Below are 26,753 nucleotides of genomic sequence, written 5' to 3'. Positions count from 1 at the left end.
TCTGTCAGTCATGTTGTAAACATCTGTCCTTGTTGTAAACATCTGTCAGTCATGCTGTAAACCTCTGTCAGTCATGTTGTAAACATCTGTCAGTCATGTTGTAAACATCTGTCCTTGTTGTAAACCTCTGTCAGTCATGTTGTAAACATCTGTCCTTGTTGTAAACCTCTGTCAGTCATGTTGTAAACATATGTCATTCAGGTTGTAAACATATGTCATTCAGGTTGTAAACATCTGTCCATTTTGTAGACATGTCCTACATTATGTAAACATCTGTCAGTCATGTTGTAAACATCTGTCCTTGTTGTAAACCTCTGTCAGTCATGTTGTAAACATCTGTCCTTGTTGTAAACGTCTGTCAGTCATGCTGTAAACCTCTGTCAGTCAGGTTGTAAACTTCTGTCAGTCATGTTGTAAACATCTGTCCTTGTTGTAAACCTCTGTCAGTCAGGTTGTAAACATCTGTCAGTCATGTTGTAAACCTCTGTCAGTCAGGTTGTAAACCTCTGTCAGTCAGGTTGTAAACCTCTGTCAGTCAGGTTGTAAACATATGTCATTCAGGTTGTAAACTTCTGTCAGTCATGTTGTAAACCTCTGTCAGTCAGGTTGTAAACCTCTGTCAGTCAGGTTGTAAACCTCTGTCAGTCAGGTTGTAAACATATGTCATTCAGGTTGTAAACTTCTGTCAGTCATGTTGTAAACATCTGTCCTTGTAAACCTTTGTCAGTCAGGTTGTAAACCTCTGTCAGTCATGTTGTAAACATCTGTCCTTGTTGTAAACCTCTGTCAGTCAGGTTGTAAACTTCTGTCAGTCATGTTGTAAACATCTGTCCTTGTTGTAAACCTCTGTCAGTCAGGTTGTAAACCTCTGTCAGTCATGTTGTAAACATCTGTCCTTGTTGTAAACCTCTGTCAGTCAGGTTGTAAACCTCTGTCAGTCATGTTGTAAACATCTGTCCTTGTTGTAAACCTCTGTCAGTCAGGTTGTAAACATCTGTCAGTCATGTTGTAAACATCTGTCCTTGTTGTAAACCTCTGTCAGTCAGGTTGTAAACCTCTGTCAGTCATGTTGTAAACATCTGTCCTTGTTGTAAACCTCTGTCAGTCAGGTTGTAAACATCTGTCAGTCATGTTGTAAACATCTGTCCTTGTTGTAAACCTCTGTCAGTCAGGTTGTAAACCTCTGTCAGTCATGTTGTAAACATCTGTCCTTGTTGTAAACATCTGTCAGTCATGCTGTAAACCTCTGTCAGTCATGTTGTAAACATCTGTCCATTTTGTAAACATGTCCTTCATTATGTAAACATCTGTCAGTCATGCTGTAAACCTCTGTCAGTCATGTTGTAAACCTCTGTCAGTCATGTTGTAAACATCTGTCAGTCATGTTGTAAACCTCTGTCAGTCATGTTGTAAACCTCTGTCAGTCATGTTGTAAACATCTGTCAGTCATGTTGTAAACCTCTGTCAGTCATGTTGTAAACCTCTGTCAGTCAGGTTGTAAACATCTGTCAGTCATGTTGTAAACCTCTGTCAGTCATGTTGTAAACATCTGTCAGTCATGCTGTAAACCTCTGTCAGTCATGTTGTAAACATCCGTCCATTTTGTGAACATGTTCTTCATTATGTAAACATCTGTCAGTCACTGTACACATCTGTCAGTCACTGTAAACATCTGTCAGTCATGTTGTAAACATCTGTCGGTCACTGTAAACATCTGTCCATGTTGTAAACATCTGTCAGTCATGCTGTAAACATTTGTCAGTCATGTTGTAAACATCTGTCAGTCATGTTGTAAACATCTGTCAGTCACTGTAAACATCTGTCAGTCATGCTGTAAACCTCTGTCAGTCAGGTTGTAAACATCTGTCAGTCATGTTGTAAACATCTGTCAGTCATGTTGTAAACATCTGTCAGTCATGCTGTAAACATCTGTCAGTCATGTTGTAAACATCTGTCAGTCACTGTAAACATCTGTCAGTCACTGTAAACATCTGTCAGTCACTGTAAACATCTGTCAGTCATGCTGTAAACATCCGTCCATTTTGAAAACATGTTCATTATGTAAACATCTGTCAGTCATGTTGTAAACATCTGTCAGTCATGTTGTAAACATCTGTCAGTCATGCTGTAAACCTCTGTCAGTCATGTTGTAAACATCTGTCCTTGTTGTAAACATCTGTCAGTCATGCTGTAAACCTCTGTCAGTCAGGTTGTAAACATCTGTCCATTTTGTAGACATGTCCTACATTATGTAAACATCTGTCAGTCATGTTGTAAACATCTGTCCTTGTTGTAAACATCTGTCAGTCATGCTGTAAACCTCTGTCAGTCATGTTGTAAACATCTGTCCATTTTGTAGACATGTCCTACATTATGTAAACATCTGTCAGTCATGCTGTAAACATCTGTCCTTGTTGTAAACCTCTGTCAGTCATGCTGTAAACATCTGTCCTTGTTGTAAACCTCTGTCAGTCATGTTGTAAACATCTGTCCATTTTGTAAACATGTACTTCATTATGTAAACATCTGTCAGTCATGCTGTAAACATCTGTCCATTTTGTAAACATGTACTTCATTATGTAAACATCTGTCAGTCATGTTGTAAACATCTGTCCATTTTGTAAACATGTACTTCATTATGTAAACATCTGTCAGTCATGCTGTAAACATCTGTCCATTTTGTAAACATGTACTTCATTATGTAAACATCTGTCAGTCATGCTGTAAACATCTGTCCATTTTGTAGACATGTCCTACATTATGTAAACATCTGTCAGTCATGCTGTAAACCTCTGTCAGTCATGCTGTAAACCTCTGTCAGTCATGTTGTAAACATCTGTCCTTGTTGTAAACATCTGTCAGTCATGCTGTAAACATCTGTCCATTTTGTAAACATGTACTTCATTATGTAAACATCTGTCAGTCATGCTGTAAACATCTGTCCTTGTTGTAAACATCTGTCAGTCATGCTGTAAACATCTGTCAGTCATGCTGTAAACATCTGTCCATTTTGTAAACATGTACTTCATTATGTAAACCTCTGTCAGTCATGTTGTAAACATCTGTCCATTTTGTAAACATGTACTTCATTATGTAAACATCTGTCAGTCATGCTGTAAACATCTGTCCTTGTTGTAAACATCTGTAAGTCATGCTGTAAACATCTGTCAGTCATGCTGTAAACATCTGTCCATTTTGTAAACATGTACTTCATTATGTAAACCTCTGTCAGTCATGTTGTAAACATCTGTCCATTTTGTGAACATGTACTTCATTATGTAAACATCTGTCAGTCATGCTGTAAACATCTGTCCATTTTGTAAACATGTACTTCATTATGTAAACATCTGTCAGTCATGCTGTAAACATCTGTCCATTTTGTAAACATGTACTTCATTATGTAAACATCTGTCAGTCATGTTGTAAACATCTGTCCATTTTGTAAACATGTACTTCATTATGTAAACATCTGTCAGTCATGCCATATACATCTGTCAGTCATGTTGTAAACATCTGTCCTTGTTGTAAACCTCTGTCAGTCATGTTGTAACCATATGTCATTCAGGTTGTAAACTTCTGTCAGTCATGTTGTAAACATCTGTCCTTGTTGTAAACCTCTGTCAGTCAGGTTGTAAACATATGTCATTCAGGTTGTAAACATATGTCATTAAGGTTGTAAACATCTGTCCATTTTGTAGACATGTCCTACATTATGTAAACTTCTGTCAGTCATGTTGTAAACATCTGTCCTTGTTGTAAACCTCTGTCAGTCAGGTTGTAAACATATGTCATTCAGGTTGTAAACATATGTCATTCAGGTTGTAAACATCTGTCCATTTTGTAGACATGTCCTACATTATGTAAACATCTGTCAGTCATGCTGTAAACCTCTGTCAGTCATGTTGTAAACATCTGTCAGTCATGTTGTAAACCTGTCAGTCATGTTGTAAACATCTGTCAGTCATGCTGTAAACCTCTGTCAGTCATGTTGTAAACATCTGTCAGTCATGCTGTAAACCTCTGTCAGTCAAGTTGTAAACATCCGTCCATTTTGTGAACATGTTCTTCATTATGTAAACATCTGTCAGTCACTGTAAACATCTGTCCATGTTCTAAACATCTGTCCATGTTCTAAACATCTGTCAGTCATACAGTGAACATCTGTCAGTCAGGTTGTAAACATCTGTCAGTCATGTTGTAAACGTCTGTCCTTGTTGTAAACATCTGTCAGTCATGCTGTAAACCTCTGTCAGTCATGCTGTAAACCTCTGTCAGTCATGCTGTAAACATCTGTCAGTCATACAGTAAACATCTGTCAGTCAGGTTGTAAACATATGTCATTCAGGTTGTAAACCTCTGTCAGTCATGTTGTAAACATATGTCCATGTTCTAAACATCTGTCAGTCAGGTTGTAAACCTCTGTCAGTCATGCTGTAAACATCTGTCAGTCATACAGTAAACATCTGTCAGTCATGCTGTAAACATCTGTCAGTCATACAGTAAACATCTGTCAGTCATACAGTAAACCTCTGTCAGTCAGGTTGTAAACATATGTCATTCAGGTTGTAAACCTCTGTCAGTCATGTTGTAAACATATGTCCATGTTCTAAACATCTGTCAGTCAGGTTGTAAACCTCTGTCAGTCATGTTGTAAACATCTGTCCTTGTTGTAAACATCTGTCAGTCATGCTGTAAACATCTGTCAGTCATACAGTAAACATCTGTCAGTCATGCTGTAAACATCTGTCAGTCATGTTGTAAACATCTGTCAGTCATGTTGTAAACATCTGTCAGTCATGCTGTAAACCTCTGTCAGTCATGTTGTAAACATCTGTCCATTTTGTAGACATGTCCTACATTATGTAAACATCTGTCAGTCATGCTGTAAACCTCTGTCAGTCATGCTGTAAACCTCTGTCAGTCATGTTGTAAACATCTGTCCTTGTTGTAAACATCTGTCAGTCATGCTGTAAACATCTGTCCATTATGTAAACATGTACTTCATTATGTAAACATCTGTCAGTCATGCTGTAAACATCTGTCCTTGTTGTAAACATCTGTCAGTCATGCTGTAAACATCTGTCAGTCATGCTGTAAACATCTGTCCATTTTGTAAACATGTACTTCATTATGTAAACCTCCGTCAGTCATGTTGTAAACATCTGTCCATTTTGTAAACATGTACTTCATTATGTAAACATCTGTCAGTCATGCTGTAAACATCTGTTCTTGTTGTAAACATGTACTTCATTATGTAAACATCTGTCAGTCATGTTGTAAACATCTGTCCATTTTGTAAACATGTACTTCATTATGTAAACATCTGTCAGTCATGCTGTAAACATCTGTCAGTCATGTTGTTAACCTCTGTCAGTCATGTTGTAAACATCTGTCAGTCATGTTGTAAACATCTGTCAGTCATGTTGTAAACATCTGTCAGTCATGTTGTAAACCTCTGTCAGTCAGGTTGTAAACATCTGTCAGTCATGTTGTAAACCTCTGTCAGTCAGGTTGTAAACATCTGTCAGTCATGTTGTAAACATCTGTCCTTGTTGTAAACATCTGTCAGTCATGCTGTAAACCTCTGTCAGTCATGCTGTAAACATCTGTCATTCATACAGTAAACATCTGTCAGTCATACAGTAAACCTCTGTCAGTCAGGTTGTAAACATCTGTCAGTCATGTTGTAAACATATGTCCATGTTCTAAACATCTGTCAGTCAGGTTGTAAACCTCTGTCAGTCATGTTGTAAACATCTGTCCTTGTTGTAAACATCTGTCAGTCATGCTGTAAACCTCTGTCAGTCATGCTGTAAACATCTGTCAGTCATACAGTAAACATCTGTCAGTCATACAGTAAACCTCTGTCAGTCAGGTTGTAAACATATGTCATTCAGGTTGTAAACCTCTGTCAGTCATGTTGTAAACATATGTCCATGTTCTAAACATATGTCATTCAGGTTGTAAACCTCTGTCAGTCATGTTGTAAACATCTGTCCTTGTTGTAAACATCTGTCAGTCATGCTGTAAACATCTGTCAGTCATACAGTAAACATCTGTCAGTCATGCTGTAAACATCTGTCAGTCATACAGTAAACCTCTGTCAGTCATGTTGTAACCATCTGTCCATGTTCTAAACATCTGTCAGTCAGGTTGTAAACCTCTGTCAGTCATGTTGTAAACATCTGTCAGTCATGCTGTAAACCTCTGTCAGTCATGTTGTAAACATCTGTCCATTTTGTAGACATGTCCTACATTATGTAAACATCTGTCAGTCATGCTGTAAACCTCTGTCAGTCATGCTGTAAACCTCTGTCAGTCATGTTGTAAACATCTGTCCTTGTTGTAAACATCTGTCAGTCATGCTGTAAACATCTGTCCATTTTGTAAACATGTACTTCATTATGTAAACATCTGTCAGTCATGCTGTAAACATCTGTCCTTGTTGTAAACATCTGTCAGTCATGCTGTAAACATCTGTCAGTCATGCTGTAAACATCTGTCCATTTTGTAAACATGTACTTCATTATGTAAACCTCTGTCAGTCATGTTGTAAACATCTGTCCATTTTGTGAACATGTACTTCATTATGTAAACATCTGTCAGTCATGCTGTAAACATCTGTCCTTGTTGTAAACATCTGTCAGTCATGCTGTAAACATCTGTCAGTCATGCTGTAAACATCTGTCCATTTTGTAAACATGTACTTCATTATGTAAACCTCTGTCAGTCAGGTTGTAAACATCTGTCCATTTTGTAAACATGTACTTCATTATGTAAACATCTGTCAGTCATGTTGTAAACATCTGTCCATTTTGTAAACATGTACTTCATTATGTAAACATCTGTCAGTCATGCTGTAAACATCTGTCCATTTTGTAAACATGTACTTCATTATGTAAACATCTGTCAGTCATGCTGTAAACATCTGTCCATTTTGTAAACATGTACTTCATTATGTAAACATCTGTCAGTCATGTTGTAAACATCTGTCCATTTTGTAGACATGTACTACATTATGTAAACATCTGTCAGTCATGTTGTAAACATCTGTCCATTTTGTAAACATGTACTTCATTATGTAAACATCTGTCAGTCATGCCATAAACATCTGTCAGTCATGTTGTAAACATCTGTCCTTGTTGTAAACCTCTGTCAGTCATGTTGTAAACATATGTCATTCAGGTTGTAAACTTCTGTCAGTCATGTTGTAAACATCTGTCCTTGTTGTAAACCTCTGTCAGTCAGGTTGTAAACATATGTCATTCAGGTTGTAAACATATGTCATTAAGGTTGTAAACATCTGTCCATTTTGTAGACATGTCCTACATTATGTAAACTTCTGTCAGTCATGTTGTAAACATCTGTCCTTGTTGTAAACCTCTGTCAGTCAGGTTGTAAACATATGTCATTCAGGTTGTAAACATATGTCATTCAGGTTGTAAACATCTGTCCATTTTGTAGACATGTCCTACATTATGTAAACATCTGTCAGTCATGCTGTAAACCTCTGTCAGTCATGTTGTAAACCTCTGTCAGTCATGTTGTAAACCTCTGTCAGTCATGTTGTAAACCTCTGTCAGTCATGTTGTAAACCTCTGTCAGTCATGTTGTAAACATCTGTCAGTCATGTTGTAAACCTCTGTCAGTCATGTTGTAAACCTCTGTCAGTCAGGTTGTAAACATCTGTCAGTCATGTTGTAAACCTCTGTCAGTCATGTTGTAAACATCTGTCAGTCATGCTGTAAACCTCTGTCAGTCATGTTGTAAACATCTGTCAGTCATGTTGTAAACATCTGTCAGTCATGTTGTAAACCTCTGTCAGTCATGTTGTAAACCTCTGTCAGTCATGTTGTAAACCTGTCAGTCATGTTGTAAACATCTGTCAGTCATGCTGTAAACCTCTGTCAGTCATGTTGTAAACATCCGTCCATTTTGTGAACATGTTCTTCATTATGTAAACATCTGTCAGTCACTGTACACATCTGTCAGTCACTGTAAACATCTGTCCATGTTCTAAACATCTGTCCATGTTCCAAACATCTGTCAGTCATACAGTAAACATCTGTCAGTCAGGTTGTAAACCTCTGTCAGTCATATTGTAAACATCTGTCCTTGTTGTAAACATCTGTCAGTCATGCTGTAAACCTCTGTCAGTCATGCTGTAAACATCTGTCAGTCATACAGTAAACATCTGTCAGTCAGGTTGTAAACATATGTCCATGTTCTAAACATCTGTCAGTCAGGTTGTAAACCTCTGTCAGTCATGTTGTAAACATCTGTCCTTGTTGTAAACATCTGTCAGTCATGCTGTAAACATCTGTCAGTCATACAGTAAACATCTGTCAGTCATGCTGTAAACATCTGTCAGTCATGTTGTAAACATCTGTCAGTCATGTTGTAAACATCTGTCAGTCATGCTGTAAACCTCTGTCAGTCATGTTGTAAACATCTGTCCTTGTAAACATCTGTCAGTCATGCTGTAAACATCTGTCCATTTTGTAAACATGTACTTCATTATGTAAACATCTGTCAGTCATGCTGTAAACATCTGTCCTTGTTGTAAACATCTGTCAGTCATGCTGTAAACATCTGTCAGTCATGCTGTAAACATCTGTCCATTTTGTAAACATGTACTTCATTATGTAAACCTCTGTCAGTCATGTTGTAAACATCTGTCCATTTTGTAAACATGTACTTCATTATGTAAACATCTGTCAGTCATGCTGTAAACATCTGTCCTTGTTGTAAACATCTGTCAGTCATGCTGTAAACATCTGTCAGTCATGCTGTAAACATCTGTCCATTTTGTAAACATGTACTTCATTATGTAAACCTCTGTCAGTCATGTTGTAAACATCTGTCCATTTTGTAAACATGTACTTCATTATGTAAACATCTGTCAGTCATGCTGTAAACATCTGTCCATTTTGTAAACATGTACTTCATTATGTAAACATCTGTCAGTCATGCTGTAAACATCTGTCCATTTTGTAAACATGTACTTCATTATGTAAACATCTGTCAGTCATGTTGTAAACATCTGTCCATTTTGTAAACATGTACTTCATTATGTAAACATCTGTCAGTCATGTTGTAAACATCTGTCCATTTTGTAGACATGTACTACATTATGTAAACATCTGTCAGTCATGTTGTAAACATCTGTCCATTTTGTAAACATGTACTTCATTATGTAAACATCTGTCAGTCATGCCATAAACATCTGTCAGTCATGTTGTAAACATCTGTCCTTGTTGTAAACCTCTGTCAGTCATGTTGTAAACATATGTCATTCAGGTTGTAAACTTCTGTCAGTCATGTTGTAAACATCTGTCCTTGTTGTAAACCTCTGTCAGTCAGGTTGTAAACATATGTCATTCAGGTTGTGAACATATGTCATTAAGGTTGTAAACATCTGTCCATTTTGTAGACATGTCCTACATTATGTAAACTTCTGTCAGTCATGCTGTAAACATCTGTCCTTGTTGTAAACCTCTGTCAGTCAGGTTGTAAACATATGTCATTCAGGTTGTAAACATATGTCATTAAGGTTGTAAACATCTGTCCATTTTGTAGACATGTCCTACATTATGTAAACTTCTGTCAGTCATGTTGTAAACATCTGTCCTTGTTGTAAACATCTGTCAGTCAGGTTGTAAACATATGTCATTCAGGTTGTAAACATCTGTCCATTTTGTAGACATGTCCTACATTATGTAAACATCTGTCAGTCATGCTGTAAACATCTGTCCTTGTTGTAAACCTCTGTCAGTCAGGTTGTAAACATATGTCATTCAGGTTGTAAACATATGTCATTCAGGTTGTAAACATCTGTCCATTTTGTAGACATGTCCTACATTATGTAAACATCTGTCAGTCATGTTGTAAACATCTGTCCTTGTTGTAAACCTCTGTCAGTCAGGTTGTAAACATATGTCATTCAGGTTGTAAACATATGTCATTCAGGTTGTAAACTTCTGTCAGTCATGTTGTAAACATCTGTCCTTGTTGTAAACCTCTGTCAGTCATGCTGTAAACATCTGTCCTTGTTGTAAACCTCTGTCAGTCAGGTTGTAAACTTCTGTCAGTCATGTTGTAAACATCTGTCCTTGTTGTAAACCTCTGTCAGTCAGGTTGTAAACCTCTGTCAGTCAGGTTGTAAACATCCGTCCTTGTTGTAAACCTCTGTCAGTCAGGTTGTAAACCTCTGTCAGTCAGGTTGTAAACCTCTGTCAGTCAGGTTGTAAACATATGTCATTCAGGTTGTAAACATCTGTCCTTGTTGTAAACCTCTGTCAGTCAGGTTGTAAACATATGTCATTCAGGTTGTAAACATCTGTCAGTCATGTTGTAAACATCTGTCCTTGTTGTAAACCTCTGTCAGTCAGGTTGTAAACCTCTGTCAGTCATGTTGTAAACCTCTGTCAGTCAGGTTGTAAATATCTGTCCATGTTGTAAACATCTGTCAGTCAGGTTTTAAACCTCTGTCAGTCAGATTGTAAACATCTGTCCATGTTGTAAACATCTGTCAGTCATGTTGTAAACATCTGTCAGTCATGCTGTAAACCTCTGTCAGTCATGCTGTAAACCTCTGTCAGTCATGTTGTAAACATCTGTCCATTTTGTAAACATGTCCTTCATTATGTAAACATCTGTCAGTCATGCTGTAAACCTCTGTCAGTCATGCTGTAAACCTCTGTCAGTCAAGTTGTAAACATCCGTCCATTTTGTGAACATGTTCTTCATTATGTAAACATCTGTCAGTCACTGTAAACCTCTGTCAGTCATGCTGTAAACCTCTGTCAGTCATGTTGTAAACATCTGTCCATTTTGTAAACATGTCCTTCATTATGTAAACATCTGTCAGTCATGCTGTAAACCTCTGTCAGTCATGCTGTAAACCTCTGTCAGTCAAGTTGTAAACATCCGTTCATTTTGTAAACATGTCCTTCATTATGTAAACCTCTGTCAGTCATGTTGTAAACCTCTGTCCATGTTGTAAACATCTGTCCATGTTGTAAACATCTGTCTTTCATACTGTAAACCTCTGTCAGTCATGTTGTAAACATATGTCCTTGTTGTAAACATCTGTCATTCATGCTGTAAACATCCGTCCATTTTGTAAACATGTCCTTCATTATGTAAACATCTGTCAGTCATGTTGTAAACATCTGTCCATTTTGTAAACATGTACTTCATTATGTAAACATCTGTCAGTCATGCCATAAACATCTGTCAGTCATGTTGTAAACATCTGTCCTTGTTGTAAACATCTGTCAGTCATGCTGTAAACCTCTGTCAGTCATGTTGTAAACATCTGTCCATTTTGTAAACATGTACTTCATTATGTAAACATCTGTCAGTCATGCTGTAAACATCTGTCCTTGTTGTAAACATCTGTCAGTCATGCTGTAAACATCTGTCAGTCATGCTGTAAACATCTGTCCATTTTGTAAACATGTACTTCATTATGTAAACCTCTGTCAGTCATGTTGTAAACATCTGTCCATTTTGTAAACATGTACTTCATTATGTAAACATCTGTCAGTCATGCTGTAAACATCTGTCCATTTTGTAAACATGTACTTCATTATGTAAACATCTGTCAGTCATGCTGTAAACATCTGTCCATTTTGTAAACATGTACTTCATTATGTAAACATCTGTCAGTCATGTTGTAAACATCTGTCCATTTTGTAAACATGTACTTCATTATGTAAACATCTGTCAGTCATGTTGTAAACATCTGTCCATTTTGTAGACATGTACTACATTATGTAAACATCTGTCAGTCATGTTGTAAACATCTGTCCATTTTGTAAACATGTACTTCATTATGTAAACATCTGTCAGTCATGCCATAAACATCTGTCAGTCATGTTGTAAACATCTGTCCTTGTTGTAAACCTCTGTCAGTCAGGTTGTAAACATATGTCATTCAGATTGTAAACATATGTCATTCAGGTTGTAAACATCTGTCCATTTTGTAGACATGTCCTACATTATGTAAACATCTGTCAGTCATGCTGTAAACATCTGTCCTTGTTGTAAACCTCTGTCAGTCAGGTTGTAAACATATGTCATTCAGGTTGTAAACATATGTCATTAAGGTTGTAAACATCTGTCCATTTTGTAGACATGTCCTACATTATGTAAACTTCTGTCAGTCATGTTGTAAACATCTGTCCTTGTTGTAAACCTCTGTCAGTCAGGTTGTAAACATATGTCATTCAGGTTGTAAACATATGTCATTCAGGTTGTAAACATCTGTCCATTTTGTAGACATGTCCTACATTATGTAAACATCTGTCAGTCATGCTGTAAACATCTGTCCTTGTTGTAAACCTCTGTCAGTCAGGTTGTAAACATATGTCATTCAGGTTGTAAACATATGTCATTCAGGTTGTAAACATCTGTCCATTTTGTAGACATGTCCTACATTATGTAAACATCTGTCAGTCATGTTGTAAACATCTGTCCTTGTTGTAAACCTCTGTCAGTCAGGTTGTAAACATATGTCATTCAGGTTGTAAACATATGTCATTCAGGTTGTAAACATCTGTCCATTTTGTAGACATGTCCTACATTATGTAAACATCTGTCAGTCATGTTGTAAACATCTGTCCTTGTTGTAAACCTCTGTCAGTCAGGTTGTAAACATATGTCATTCAGGTTGTAAACATATGTCATTCAGGTTGTAAACATCTGTCCATTTTGTAGACATGTCCTACATTATGTAAACTTCTGTCAGTCATGCTGTAAACCTCTGTCAGTCATGCTGTAAACCTCTGTCAGTCATGTTGTAAACATCCGTCCATTTTGTGAACATGTTCTTCATTATGTAAACATCTGTCAGTCACTGTAAACCTCTGTCAGTCAGGTTGTAAACATATGTCATTCAGGTTGTAAACATATGTCATTCAGGTTGTAAACATCTGTCCATTTTGTAGACATGTCCTACATTATGTAAACTTCTGTCAGTCATGCTGTAAACCTCTGTCAGTCATGCTGTAAACCTCTGTCAGTCAAGTTGTAAACATCCGTCCATTTTGTGAACATGTTCTTCATTATGTAAACATCTGTCAGTCACTGTAAACCTCTGTCAGTCATGCTGTAAACCTCTGTCAGTCATGTTGTAAACATCTGTCCATTTTGTAAACATGTCCTTCATTATGTAAACATCTGTCAGTCATGCTGTAAACCTCTGTCAGTCATGCTGTAAACCTCTGTCAGTCAAGTTGTAAACATCCGTTCATTTTGTAAACATGTCCTTCATTATGTAAACTTCTGTCAGTCATGTTGTAAACATCTGTCCTTGTTGTAAACCTCTGTCAGTCAGGTTGTAAACATATGTCATTCAGGTTGTAAACATCTGTCCATTTTGTAGACATGTCCTACATTATGTAAACTTCTGTCAGTCATGCTGTAAACCTCTGTCAGTCATGCTGTAAACCTCTGTCAGTCAAGTTGTAAACATCCGTCCATTTTGTGAACATGTTCTTCATTATGTAAACATCTGTCAGTCACTGTAAACCTCTGTCAGTCATGCTGTAAACCTCTGTCAGTCATGCTGTAAACCTCTGTCAGTCAAGTTGTAAACATCCGTTCATTTTGTAAACATGTCCTTCATTATGTAAACCTCTGTCAGTCATGTTGTAAACCTCTGTCCATGTTGTAAACATCTGTCCATGTTGTAAACATCTGTCTTTCATACTGTAAACCTCTGTCAGTCATGTTGTAAACATATGTCCTTGTTGTAAACATCTGTCATTCATGCTGTAAACATCCGTCCATTTTGTAAACATGTCCTTCATTATGTAAACATCTGTCAGTCATGTTGTAAACATCTGTCCATTTTGTAAACATGTACTTCATTATGTAAACATCTGTCAGTCATGCCATAAACATCTGTCAGTCATGTTGTAAACATCTGTCCTTGTTGTAAACATCTGTCAGTCATGCTGTAAACCTCTGTCAGTCATGTTGTAAACATCTGTCCATTTTGTAAACATGTACTTCATTATGTAAACATCTGTCAGTCATGCTGTAAACATCTGTCCTTGTTGTAAACATCTGTCAGTCATGCTGTAAACATCTGTCAGTCATGCTGTAAACATCTGTCCATTTTGTAAACATGTACTTCATTATGTAAACCTCTGTCAGTCATGTTGTAAACATCTGTCCATTTTGTAAACATGTACTTCATTATGTAAACATCTGTCAGTCATGCTGTAAACATCTGTCCATTTTGTAAACATGTACTTCATTATGTAAACATCTGTCAGTCATGCTGTAAACATCTGTCCATTTTGTAAACATGTACTTCATTATGTAAACATCTGTCAGTCATGTTGTAAACATCTGTCCATTTTGTAAACATGTACTTCATCATGTAAACATCTGTCAGTCATGTTGTAAACATCTGTCCATTTTGTAGACATGTACTACATTATGTAAACATCTGTCAGTCATGTTGTAAACATCTGTCCTTGTTGTAAACCTCTGTCAGTCATGTTGTAAACATATGTCATTCAGGTTGTAAACTTCTGTCAGTCATGTTGTAAACATCTGTCCTTGTTGTAAACCTCTGTCAGTCAGGTTGTAAACATATGTCATTCAGATTGTAAACATATGTCATTCAGGTTGTAAACATCTGTCCATTTTGTAGACATGTCCTACATTATGTAAACATCTGTCAGTCATGCTGTAAACATCTGTCCTTGTTGTAAACCTCTGTCAGTCAGGTTGTAAACATATGTCATTCAGGTTGTAAACATATGTCATTAAGGTTGTAAACATCTGTCCATTTTGTAGACATGTCCTACATTATGTAAACTTCTGTCAGTCATGTTGTAAACATCTGTCCTTGTTGTAAACCTCTGTCAGTCAGGTTGTAAACATATGTCATTCAGGTTGTAAACATATGTCATTCAGGTTGTAAACATCTGTCCATTTTGTAGACATGTCCTACATTATGTAAACATCTGTCAGTCATGCTGTAAACATCTGTCCTTGTTGTAAACCTCTGTCAGTCAGGTTGTAAACATATGTCATTCAGGTTGTAAACATATGTCATTCAGGTTGTAAACATCTGTCCATTTTGTAGACATGTCCTACATTATGTAAACATCTGTCAGTCATGTTGTAAACATCTGTCCTTGTTGTAAACCTCTGTCAGTCATGCTGTAAACATCTGTCCTTGTTGTAAACCTCTGTCAGTCAGGTTGTAAACTTCTGTCAGTCATGTTGTAAACATCTGTCCTTGTTGTAAACCTCTGTCAGTCAGGTTGTAAACCTCTGTCAGTCAGGTTGTAAACCTCTGTCAGTCAGGTTGTAAACATATGTCATTCAGGTTGTAAACATCTGTCCTTGTTGTAAACCTCTGTCAGTCAGGTTGTAAACATATGTCATTCAGGTTGTAAACATCTGTCCTTGTTGTAAACCTCTGTCAGTCAGGTTGTAAACATATGTCATTCAGGTTGTAAACATCTGTCAGTCATGTTGTAAACATCTGTCCTTGTTGTAAACCTCTGTCAGTCAGGTTGTAAACCTCTGTCAGTCATGTTGTAAACATCTGTCAGTCATGTTGTAAACATCTGTCAGTCATGCTGTAAACCTCTGTCAGTCATGTTGTAAACATCTGTCCATTTTGTAAACATGTCCTTCATTATGTAAACATCTGTCAGTCATGCTGTAAACCTCTGTCAGTCATGCTGTAAACCTCTGTCAGTCAAGTTGTAAACATCCGTCCATTTTGTGAACATGTTCTTCATTATGTAAACATCTGTCAGTCACTGTAAACATCTGTCAGTCATACTGTAAACATCCGTTCATTTTGTAAACATGTCCTTCATTATGTAAACCTCTGTCAGTCATGTTGTAAACCTCTGTCCATGTTGTAAACATCTGTCCATGTTGTAAACATCTGTCTTTCATACTGTAAACCTCTGTCAGTCATGTTGTAAACATATGTCCTTGTTGTAAACATCTGTCATTCATGCTGTAAACATCCGTCCATTTTGTAAACATGTCCTTCATTATGTAAACATCTGTCAGTCATGTTGTAAACATCTGTCCATTTTGTAAACATGTACTTCATTATGTAAACATCTGTCAGTCATGCCATAAACATCTGTCAGTCATGTTGTAAACATCTGTCCTTGTTGTAAACATCTGTCAGTCATGCTGTAAACCTCTGTCAGTCATGTTGTAAACATCTGTCCATTTTGTAAACATGTCCTTCATTATGTAAACATCTGTCAGTCATGCTGTAAACATCTGTCCTTGTTGTAAACCTCTGTCAGTCAGGTTGTAAACATATGTCATTCAGGTTGTAAACATATGTCATTCAGGTTGTAAACATCTGTCCATTTTGTAGACATGTCCTACATTATGTAAACATCTGTCAGTCATGTTGTAAACATCTGTCCTTGTTGTAAACCTCTGTCAGTCATGCTGTAAACATCTGTCCTTGTTGTAAACCTCTGTCAGTCAGGTTGTAAACATCTGTCAGTCATGTTGTAAACATCTGTCCTTGTTGTAAACCTCTGTCAGTCAGGTTGTAAACTTCTGTCAGTCATGTTGTAAACATCTGTCCTTGTTGTAAACCTCTGTCAGTCAGGTTGTAAACCTCTGTCAGTCAGGTTGTAAACATCTGTCAGTCATGTTGTAAACATCTGTCCTTGTTGTAAACCTCTGTCAGTCAGGTTGTAAACCTCTGTCAGTCATGTTGTAAACATCTGTCCTTGTTGTAAACATCTGTCAGTCATGCTGTAAACCTCTGTCAGTCAGGTTGTAAACATCTGTCCATGTTGTAAACCTCTGTCAGTCAGATTGTAAACATCTGTCAGTCATGCTGTAAACCTCTGTCAGTCAGGTTGTAAACATCTGTCCATGTTGTAAACCTCTGTCAGTCAGATTGTAAACCTCTGTCAGTCATGCTGTAAACCTCTGTCCATGTTGTAAACATCTGTCCATGTTGTAAACATCTGTCTTTCATACTGTAAACCTCTGTCAGTCATGTTGTAAACATCTGTCAGTCACTGTAAACATCTGTCAGTCATACTGTAAACATCCGTTCATTTTGTAAACATGTCCTTCATTATGTAAACCTCTGTCAGTCATGTTGTAAACATCTGTCAGTCATGTTGTAAACCTCTGTCAGTCATGTTGTAAACATCTGTCCATTTTGTAAACATGTCCTTCATTATGTAAACATCTGTCAGTCATGCTGTAAACCTCTGTCAGTCATGTTGTAAACCTCTGTCAGTCATGTTGTAAACATCTGTCCATGTTGTAAACATCTGTCCATGTTGTAAACATCTGTCTTTCATACTGTAAACCTCTGTCAGTCATGTTGTAAACATCTGTCAGTCACTGTAAACATCTGTCAGTCATACTGTAAACATCCGTTCATTTTGTAAACATGTCCTTCATTATGTAAACCTCTGTCAGTCATGTTGTAAACATCTGTCCATGTTGTAAACATCTGTCCATGTTGTAAACATCTGTCTTTCATACTGTAAACCTCTGTCAGTCATGTTGTAAACATATGTCCTTGTTGTAAACATCTGTCATTCATGCTGTAAACATCCGTCCATTTTGTAAACATGTCCTTCATTATGTAAACATCTGTCAGTCATGTTGTAAAAATCTGTCTTTCATACTGTAAACATCTGTCAGTCATACAGTAAACCTCTGTCAGTCATGTTGTAAACATGTCCTTGTTGTAAACATCTGTCAGTCATGTTGTAAACATCTGTCCATGTTCAAAACATCTGTCCATGTTCTAAACATCTGTCAGTCATGTTGTAAACCTCTGTCAGTCATGTCGTAAACATCTGTCAGTCATGTTGTAAACATCTGTCAGTCATGCTGTAAACATCTGTCAGTCATGCTGTAAACATCCGTCCATTTTGTAAACATCTGTCAGTCATGCTGTAAACATCTGTCTTTCATACTGTAAACATCTGTCAGTCATACAGTAAACCTCTGTCAGTCATGTTGTAAACATATGCCCTTGTTGTAAACATCTGTCCATGTTCTAAACATCTGTCAGTCAGGTTGTAAACCTCTGTCAGTCATGTTGTAAACATCTGTCAGTCAGGTTGTAAACCTCTGTCAGTCATGTTGTAAACATGTACTTCATTATGTAAACATCTGTCAGTCATGCTGTAAACCTCTGTCAGTCATGTTGTAAACATCTGTCATTGTTGTAAACATCTGTCAATCATTATGTAAACATCTGTCAGTCATGTTGTAAACATCTGTCAATCATACTGTGAACATCTGTCAGCCATGGTGTAATTTACTGGTTTCAGACTAATTCCAGTACAACATTTCATACATTTCAACATTTCAGATCAATGTTAGATACTGTGATCTTCTAGGAAACACTGATTTGTTTACTATTAAATAAATTGTTTACTTGTGTACGGTTGGTTGATGGAAGCCTATCTTGTCCTTGTGCCAGTATTCCTCCCATTCTTCAAGAGCCATGGCCCGATCCAGCTGCTGACCCAACATGGTTTTTAAGAGCACAACTGTTAGAGAGAGAGAGAGAGAGAGAGAGAAAGAGTTCATAATGATCAGCTGTAGTCCAGCCCAAGCAGCAACCTCTGTTGCACTAAAGTGTTTTAAAAAAAATTTATAGGCTTGAACAGTCTTTTTTACCTTCATGACAAATGTAGGAGTAAATTTGTTTAATAAATCATCCGTTTAGAGGTTATTTACACTTGAAATTCATCCATCATCCATCCATCCATCTTCTGCCGCTTATCTGAGGTCGGGTCGCGGGGGCAGCAGCCTAAGCAGGGAAGCCCAGACTTCCCTCTCCCCAGCCACATTTGGCAACTCTGCGGGGGGATCCCGAGGCGTTCCCAGGCCAGCCGAGAGATATAATCCCTCCAGCGTGTCCTGGGTCTTCCCCGGGGTCTCCTCCCAGAGGGACGTGCCCGGAACACCTCACCAGGGAGGTCCAGGAGGCATCCTGACCAGATGCCCGAGCCACCTCAACTGGTTCCTCTCGATGTGGAGGAGCGGCGGCTCTACTCTGATCTCCTCCCAGATGACCGAGCTCCTCACCCTATCTCTAAGGGAGAGCCCGGCCACCCTGCGGAGGAAACTCATTTCAGCCGCCTGTATACGACATCTCGTTCTTTCGGTCACAACCCACAGCTCATGACCATAGGTGAGGGTAGGAACGTAGATTGACTGGTAAATCGAGAGCTTCGCCTTCTGGCTCAGCGCCTTCTTCACCACGACAGACCGGCGCAGAGTCCGCATTACTGCAGACGCCGCACAGATCCGTCTGTCGATCTCACGCTCCATCCTTCCCTCACTCGTGAACAAGACCCCGAGATATTTAAACTCCTCCACTTGAGACAGGACCTGACTCCCGACCCGGAGAGGGCAATCCACCCTATTCTGGCTGAGGACCATGGTCTCAGATTTGGAGGTGCTGATTCTCATCCCAGCCACTTCACACTCGCCGCGAATCACTCAAGTGAGAGCTGGAGATCACGACCAGATGAAGCCAACAGGACCACGTCATCTGCAAAAAGCAGGGACCCAATCCTGAGGCCACCAAGTCGGATCCCCTCAACACCTCGGCTGCGCCTAGAAATTCTGTCCATATAAGTTATGAACAGAATCGGTGATAAAGGGAAGCCTTGGCGGAGTCCAACCCTCACCGGAAACGAATCCGACTTACTACCGGCAATGCGGACCAAGCTCTGACACTTGTCGTACAGGGACCGGACAGCTCGTACAAGGGGATCCGGTACCCCATACTCCCGGAGTACCCCCCACAGGAGCCCCCGGGGGACACGGTCGAACGCCTTCTCCAGGTCCACAAAACACATGTAGACTGGTTGGGCAAACTCCCATGCCCCCTCCAGGACCCCAAAGAGGGTATAGAGCTGGTCCACTGTTCCGCGACCAGGACGAAAACCACACTGCTCCTCCTCAATCCGGGATTCGACTATCCGGCGGACCCTCCTCTCCAGGACCCCTGAATAGACCTTACCAGGGAGGCTGAGGAGTGTGATTCCCTTGTAATTGGAACACACCCTCCGGTCCCCCTTCTTAAAAAGGGGGGCCACCACCCCAGTCTGCCAATCCAGCGGTACTGTCCCTGATGTCCACGCGATGCTGCAGAGGCGTGTCAGCCAGGACAGCCCCACAGCATCCAGAGCCTTAAGGAACTCCGGGCGGATCTCATCCACCCCCGGGGCCTTGCCGCCAAGGAGCTTTTTGACCACCTCAGCGACTTCAGCCCCAGAGATAGGAGAGTCCACCCCTGAGTCCACCAGCTCTGCTTCCTCATGGGAAGACGTGTTGGTAGGATTGAGGAGGTCTTTGAAGTATTCCTTCCACCGACCCACAACGTCCCGAGTTGAGGTCAGCAGCTCCCCATCTCCACTGTACACAGTATTGATGGAGCACTGCTTCCCCCTCCTGAGCCGCCGGATGGTGGACCAGAATCTCCTCGAAGCCGTCCGGAAGTCTTTCTCCATGGCCTCGCCAAACTCCTCCCATGCCCGAGTTTTTGCCTCGGCAACAGCCAAAGCCGCATGCCGCTTAGCCTGTCGGTACCCATCAGCTGCCTCCAGAGTCCCACAGACCAAGAAGGCCCGATAGGACTCCTTCAGCTTGACGGCATCCCTCACTGCTGGTGTCCACCAACGAGTCCTGGGATTACCGCCACGACAGGCACCAACAACCTTACAGCCACAGCTCCGGCTGGCCGCCTCAAAAATAGAGGCACGGAACACAGCCCATTCGGACTCAATGTCCCCCGCCTCACTCGGGACATGTTCGAAGCTCTGCTGAAGGTGGGAGTTGAAGCTCGCTCTGACGGGGGACTCAGCCAGACGTTCCCAGCAGACCCTCACAACACGTTTGGGCCTGCCAGCTCTGACCGGCTTCCTCCCCCACCATCTGAGCCAACTCACCACCAGGTGGTGATCAGTTAAAGCTCCGCCCCCCTCTTCACCCGAGTGTCCAAGGCATGTGGCCGCAGGTCCGATGATACGACTACAAAATCGATCATCAATTCAATTCAATTCAATTCAATACTTTATTAGGTCCCCGTAGGGCAATTTGTGTGCAGCCAGTAGCATAAAAGTGCAATCAGTCAACAACAACAAACAATAAAAATAATAAAATAATAAAAGGCAAGTTAAATAACAGTGGAAACACGGTAAGAGGAGAACATCACAGCACATGAAGCGACGCCAAAAGTAGCAAATTAACAACTATGATTCATTTAAAAATCCAATGGCTCTTGGGATGAAGGAGTTGACTATTGGTTTTAAACTTAGGCACGCAATATCTCCTGCCTGAGTGCAATGGCTGAAACTGCCTGTGCAGAGGATGGGCAGGATCTGCAAGGATTTTCTTCGCCTTGCATACAGCCCTGCATTTGTAAAGATCCCACAAATCACTTAAATGACAGCCAGATCATCAAACTGCGGCCCAGGGAATCCTGATGCCAGGTGTACATATGGACACTCTTATGTTGGAACATGGTGTTCGTTATGGACAATCCATGACGAGCACAGAAGTCCAATAACAAAACACCATTTGGGTTCAGAGGGGGGGGTCCATGCCTCCCAATCACTCCCCTCCAGGTCTCACTGTCATTGCCCACGTGAGCATTGAAGTCCCCCAGCAGAACAATGGAGTCCCCAGAAGGAGCACCCTCCAGCACTCCCTCCAAGGACTCCAGAAAGGGTGGGTACTCTGAACTGCTGTTCGGCGCATAAGCACAGACAACAGTCAGGACCCGTCCCCCCACCCGGAGGCGGAGGGAAACTACCCTTTCATCCACCGGGGTAAACCCCAACGTGCAGGCACCAAGCTGGGGGCTGATGAGAATGCCCACACCTGCTCGGCGCCTCTCACCATGAGCAACTCCAGAGTGGAAGAAGGTCCAGTCCCTCTCAAGGGTTCTGGTTCCAGAGCCCAAGCCATGCGTCGAGGTGAGTCCAACTATATCTAGTCGGAACCGCTCAACCTCGCGCACAAGCTCAGGCTCCTTCCCCACCAGAGAGGTGACGTTCCACGTCCCTAGAGCCAGCTTCTGCAGCCGGGGATCAGACCGCCAGGGTCCCCGCCCCTTGCTGCCGCCCAGCTCACACTGCACCCGACCCCTACGGCTCCTCCCGCAGATGGTGAGCCCACGGGAGGTGAGGCCCATGTAACCCTTTCGGGCTGAGCCCGACCGGGCCCCATGGGCGAAGGCCCGGCCACCAGACGCTCGCTCTCGTACCCCACCTCCAGGCCTGGCTACAGATGGGGGTCCTGGTAACCCGAGTCCGGGCAAGGAAACATTTATGCCCAGGTTTGTCGTCGTCATCGGGGTCGATGAGCCGTGCTTGGTCTGGTCCCTCCGCTAGAGACCTTTGTGCCATGGGTGACCCTACCAGGGGCATAAAGCCCCAGACAACATAGCTGCTAGGATCTTCGGGACACACAAACCCCTCCACCACAATAAGGTGACGGCTCAGGGAGGGGGCAATAGGAGCTGCCTTTGTATTTTAGATGTTTGTGGCCAAAGCATGTTTTTATCTTTTGTGTTTTTAATGCATGTTTTTCTGTCAATTTGTGTCATTTTATGTTTGTTTCTTTTTTTTTTACTTATTGGCCATGGATAAACAATGGATGAACAATGGAGTGCAGCTCCGCCCTGTTACGTTTCCCCTTTCCCAATTATGTGGGGATTGGTGGACTATAAGAAGAACTGATTAAGCAACAGGTGGGACTAATGAGCGCAAAGAGATCCCTTGGGTGTGCCTCGTGCGGCGTGACAGGAGGCCTGGGCCATGTGGCAGCAGGAGGAGCAGACAGGAGCAGACAGGAGTGCAGATCACCAGCGACAGAGAAACGAAATGCCTGACGCACGATAAGTAAAGGGACGAACCAAATCCTAGGGAATGGTGTGAGTGCGTGAAGAAAATGACACAACAGTTGCCGATTATTGCACTCCGGGTTTTTCTTGGCAGGACTCAAGATCCTTGGCACAGCGGGGCCAAGCAAAGTGGACACCGCAGAGCAAAGACATCCTCCGCTTGACACAGAAGAAGGAAGAACTTAGCGCTGTCGCACCCCGCCACACACATCTAGAAGACGCTGATTCGCCTTCTAGGATTGTGGACAGGGGCTTACAAGAGACTCATAAGGACCGGTGCCCTGTACCCTCTACTTATTGGATTGGACTATTTTATTTCTTTTATCTTTTTAAATTCCTGTTTAGTTTTAAGAGAGAGAGTGAATGAACTCTCTTTTTCCAATTCAATTGTCATTCGTGTCTGTGTTGGTGTGGCCCAGGGATCAACTGGAAGTCACAATTTGTGACATTTACAGTGGAAATAAACACGTTTACAGCAGGAATAAACATGTTTACAGGTATAGAAATCCATTTTAGGTCTAATAGGTCAGGTTTATCTTCATGACAACTGTGGGGGGAGTGAATTTTTTTCTAACTCGCCCGTTTTAAAGTAATTTAATCTCAAAGTTCGGCATATTTAGAGGCGTGTCCTTTTGATTGACAGGTACCCGATCTCCCGCTTAAAGTCAAGAACGTAGAACAACCGCGGTTTTTAGCCGATTAACAACGTGAATTAGCTTTAGCCTGCTTACCTCCATTAGCTGGTTATCTCCTGTTATCTCCGGGTTAGCTCGGTTAGCGCTTAGCTACAGAAAGCTCGGAGTTCGCTCGATGTCAATCATCCGCCATGACGCTCACAGCCCCCCTCTCAGCTCCACCTCTTTGACCATATTTATATTTTCCCAGCGAGACAACGCACATGCCCCTGCCAAGATGGCGACGGTAGGAACTAGAGATGGGAAGTTTGAAACGGAAGCACCGAAGCCTGTTTCCTTTAAATGAGACGGACTTGGTCGAAATGCTGCATTGAAGCCACTGTGAAATGTCTGCCGTCACCTGACCGATGACGAATGACCCTTCGTGCGCTCCAACGAGACACCAGAAATGATGTAACTGATTCAAAGCCTTGGCGGTATTGGTGCCACGTCATCTATCAGGACTAGAAACATCTGGCGTTCCCTCCTCCTCGCCGCTTTACAGGCCAGGGGCCTCATTTACGAAGCTGTCGCACACACAAAACCAGGCGTACGCCAATTATAGTCAACCTTTGGGATTTATCTAAACATGACTTGGTGGTAAAACGTCCTGACCTCCACGCCATCGCTGACCCTGGCGTACACAAAATCTAGAGAAATGGGAAACAGTGACATCAAAGGCATAAAATAAAATCAAAGAAATGGTGTGAAATTTGTTCAAAATCAAATATAAACCTTTATGCAGAACGCCGTACATAAACAGCATTTGCAAAAAAAAAGAAAAGAAAATTTGATATTGTTCCTCCTCCACGTAAAACATCAACCACTGAAATCTGTTCTGAAACGAACAGATTTCAGTTCTACATGTTATAAAAATCATTTCACACAGTTAAGTCGTACAGAAGCTGCATTAATAATAAAAGTCTAAATGAATAATTGCATTAAAATGACATGTCGCCATGACAACAGCCCATCATCAGGCTGCTCAGGTGTTTCCTCCACCTGCAGATACAGAACATGAAGTGATGGTTGGATATAAAATGCTCCCCAATGTGGCTTATCTGTCCCTGCTGGTGGACATGGAACATGGAGACTCTGGACTCCAGTCCGGCACCTTCCAAAGGGAAGGGACTGACAGGTCGGGTCCGCTCCTTTTCCCAACCCAGAGCAGAGGAACAGAACGATGTTCTCCACAGCCAGACGTGGTGTAGCGGCCATCGGGCAGATGGAGGCAGGTGGAGGTGCCTCCATGCCCAGGAGGAAACCTGTTGTACAGCTGCAGATGTGTGCAGATAGTGGAGACGCTACATAACATGCTACTAAATGGTAACGTGTCCCGTTCAGCTGCGACCAGCGCTGTTGTCCCCGACCTCCAACCATCATGTTGGAACCAAACTGCTGCCAAACGTCTAGAAGTGATGCAACACATCAGAGGTGGAGAATCCCCCCCCCCCTCTCCGACCACATCTGCAGCGCTGCAACCCAGCTGGGACACACAGGAACACCAGTATGTTCCCAGTAAATAAACTGGAGTCAGAGACGTCTCATTTATGTCCGTTCATTTTATAATCTGAAACAAAGGAATGAAGCACTTCCAGCATCATCTGGAGCATTTTGTTCCAGCGTATCTCTGGACTCCTTCATTTTCCCGCCAGCTTCTAATCTGTGGGAGTGGGCAGCGCCCCCCCTTCCTCCTCCTGTGGACCAAGATGCACTTTCTCCCTACATTTTACTGTCTGACCACTTTATTTGTCCTTTCTGGATAAGTCCGGTGGTCTGATGAGACGCTGACAGCATCTGTCCCCTGCTGACCTCCTCTGTCTTTCTGGTGGTGCTGATGTCCATCCCGTCTCCACCAGATAAAATACTTTTACATTTTACAGCTTTATCTGTTGGAATTTCTTCCTCATTTTCCACAAAATTCCTCTTTTTTCCTGCAGAACCGTCATGGAAATTAGATGGATTCATATTTATCAGGGGTGTTTATCTGTGACATTGGCTTAGATAACTGACAACAGAACATTAGTTCATATTAAAATATAAAATTTCACAATGTTCAGGGTGTTGCTGATGAATGAGGGTGTGTAATCTATCATTCAGAAATCAGGAAAAAGCATAAGAACGAAATTTAAGCTTGTTCTAAAAATTCCCACTGAGATGCATCAGCACTTCTCCCAAACCATCATATATCCCAATAAACTAACTTTAACATTGGCATCTTGTTTCACAGCACCCACGCTGTATCTAAATCATGTTAGAAAATCTAATGAATAAAAGGACAACACGTTGAGCCAAAACTAATGCCCTAAGAGGACAGAATGTTACAACACTTATAGAGATGACGACCCCTCAGAATAAAGACAGCTGCAAGACTGACTGTTTGTGTTGGAAGTTAAAGTGAGAGGGTCTGGTCAAGTTGGAGTAATTAGATCTGTGCCTGTAATATCCACAGCTGACCACCAAGTGTCACTGTAAGGTTTATTTTATAAGGCTTTCACTCTTTTTCAGAACAATCAAATAGAAACCTCAAAAGCTTCACAAAGCTTCATCGACCCATCTCTGGTAGGAACCCCCGCCGAGCTTCAGCTCTACAGAAACCAGGGTTAGATCAGACTCAGTCTATCTTTATATACAGTCTATGACAGATCCAAGCAGAACCCTGGACGGATGTTGCTAAACTCCATGAGACGGTTCTGACCTTTGACGTTTGATTCCAGAACCGGTTCGATCTGGGCTTCCGTCTGCTTCCTGCTTCCTCACCCGAACTCTTCCTCACCGATGAACCAAGGTCTTCCGCTTGAAGCCACGCCCCCTTATGACCGGCCGCCTTTCTGCGGGACAATGCTGAAAAAGCACGAGAGAGCGCGTGGATGAGGAAGGCATAGACATAAATACACATAAACATGTATACATAGAAGCTGCATCACGCTGCCTATACGAGCTGACGTCTCATTGCGCCGCCATCTTGGATGGGTCTCCATGGCCTCCAATGCATTTATCTGTAAGGTGTAGGTCCAACCACAACAATAACTTCACCAATTTCTCCCTGGTTTTTCTCACAGTTTGGTTTGTTACAAAGGACAGAGATATTGTTATGTTACAGATCATTGTAAAATGTAAAAAACAATGTGCTTTTATGCTAAAATGTTTTTTTTTAAATGTGC

The 26,753-nt window shown here is 41.1% G+C and overlaps 1 protein-coding gene across 3 annotated transcripts in view; it reads right to left on the bottom strand.

The window, feature by feature from the left end:
* The window catches only part of LOC306770142 (putative thiopurine S-methyltransferase), a 36,390-nt gene extending 9,966 nt beyond the window's left edge, over positions 1-26,424 (bottom strand). For all 3 annotated transcript variants that reach the window (XM_079258961.1, XM_079258963.1, XM_079258962.1), the window contains exons 1-2: positions 26,288-26,424; positions 18,431-18,545 (exon numbers count right to left, since the gene is read on the bottom strand). In XM_079258961.1, coding sequence (XP_079115087.1) covers positions 18,431-18,528 — 98 coding nt within the window. In that variant the 5' untranslated portion in view covers positions 18,529-18,545; positions 26,288-26,424. The remainder of the gene's footprint in view (positions 1-18,430; positions 18,546-26,287) is intronic.
* Between the last annotated feature and the right edge of the window lie 329 nt (positions 26,425-26,753).

This window comes from Telmatherina bonti (genome assembly GCF_933228915.1).
Source record: "Telmatherina bonti genome assembly, chromosome: 19".
Classification (NCBI taxonomy): domain Eukaryota; kingdom Metazoa; phylum Chordata; class Actinopteri; order Atheriniformes; family Telmatherinidae; genus Telmatherina; species Telmatherina bonti.
This window is presented reverse-complemented; position numbering and strand designations above follow the sequence as displayed.